Raw genomic sequence first — 1,394 nt, forward strand, 5'->3', positions numbered from 1 at the left:
TGGGGATCAGAACTAGGGTGTAGCAAGCATGTCAAACGCGTGGTGGCCATGAATTTGACATGCTTACTGTAGACACTCTTACCTCCATCTCACAGATGGGGAATTGAGTGTCAGAGTCCAGGCACCTGGCTTGCATGGTGCCATTGAGTCTGTGAGGGGAAGGTGTGTGGGGGCTGAGATGGAAAGAGGGTCGTGCAGAGGGTGAGGATGACATCCGTCAGCCCTACCTGGTGTCCCCAGACCTCACCTTGTCCCAGACCTCCTCACTGCTCCCCAAGGTACTTCCCACGTAGGGATTCACTCCTGCCACACACACCAGGAAGTCAACATTCCCAGAATGTCTCAGGGCCTGCAGGGAGAAGGGGGCAATGAGGACCAGGGTCAGGAAGCAAAAGAAGTTTTCTGTTGCAGTGGGAGGTATTTCCTGTTTGCTCTCCCTGCTGGGTCGCCTGGCTAAATCCAGGAGGGGACCACACCAAGTGAGGGTGGAGAGCTGTTTCTCCTCATCAGACTTAAAACATCTCTCCTCCAAGATCTGTAAACCTGTTCAGGCTCTGGAGTAACCAATGCCGAGCACATGGTCAGCCTTCATTCCTGTGCTTGTTTGCTTGTTCATTTGTTTTTAAAATAACCACTCTTCCTCTTTCTACCTCCAAACCCTACCCATCTCCTCACCGTGGCCACCAGCCAGTCTCGGTCCTCAGCCTTCCCCACGTGGCACACGGTGCCAGACACGCTCAGCCCCTCCCCCTGCAGCGCTGCCAGTGCCTGGTCCACGTTCTGCTGCTTCCGGCTGCTGACCACCACGTGGGCCCCGTCCTGGGCCAGACGCCGGGCGATGGCGAAGCCAATCCTGAGGGCAGAGATGGCTATGACGGCTTCAGGCCTCCCCTCCCTCCTCCTGGGAGACTGATCATGAGACACAAATTGAGTTCCACAGTGTGGTTCAAGAACTGCCTCCAAATCTTTCAAGTGGGAAAGAGGAATTATTGAACATTTTCTATACATCAGGCCTTCACCAAGACTAACCCAGTTAATTCTCACAACTATATGTACAATAATCATATGGATGAGAAAATTTTCATAACAATTTAATTGAAGGGAATTTTAAAAAAGTAATGATCCTTCAGAACTCGTGTACATGTGCGGGGCATCCAGCGTGAATGGTAGAGAACCTTTAACTGCCCAGTGTTTTCTCCCTTGGTTCTAGCCAGAGGCCTCTGGTGTAAATTGCACTTTCTATAAGCCTTAAAGTTTTTCTCTGTCCTGCAATTTAAAAACTTTGATGCTGAGACCATGTTCTGCCTCCATTCTCCGTCTCCTTAATTTAAGGAGGTCTGAAGCACTCTTGACTAGGGCTGGTTGAGTACCTGTGATCAAGGGCAGAAGGCATA

The 1,394-nt window shown here is 50.9% G+C and overlaps 1 protein-coding gene across 1 annotated transcript; it reads right to left on the minus strand.

Moving 5' to 3' along the window:
* Positions 1–210: 210 nt before the first annotated feature.
* On the minus strand, positions 211–1,073 carry LOC102247190 (dehydrogenase/reductase SDR family member 2, mitochondrial-like). Its single transcript, XM_005876981.2, has 2 exons — positions 676–1,073; positions 211–349 (listed from the first exon to the last, which is right to left on the minus strand). Exons 1-2 carry the CDS (start codon positions 1,063–1,065, stop codon positions 224–226), a joined length of 516 nt encoding a protein of 171 aa, XP_005877043.2. The 5' UTR covers positions 1,066–1,073; the 3' UTR covers positions 211–223.
* Positions 1,074–1,394: the final 321 nt, after the last annotated feature.

Source organism: Myotis brandtii, unplaced genomic scaffold (assembly GCF_000412655.1).
Source record: "Myotis brandtii unplaced genomic scaffold, ASM41265v1 scaffold50367, whole genome shotgun sequence".
NCBI lineage: Eukaryota > Metazoa > Chordata > Mammalia > Chiroptera > Vespertilionidae > Myotis > Myotis brandtii.

Bases quoted from the DNA above. Each gene is read 5' to 3' on its own strand.
- LOC102247190 (XM_005876981.2), bottom strand. From the start codon at position 1,065: ATGATTATTGTACATATAGTTGTGAGAATTAACTGGGTTAGTCTTGGT. The intron at 350-675 runs GTGAGGAGATGG...TTCTCCCTGCAG, and splicing joins GAGACTGGCTGGTGGCCACG to GCCCTGAGACATTCTGGGAA.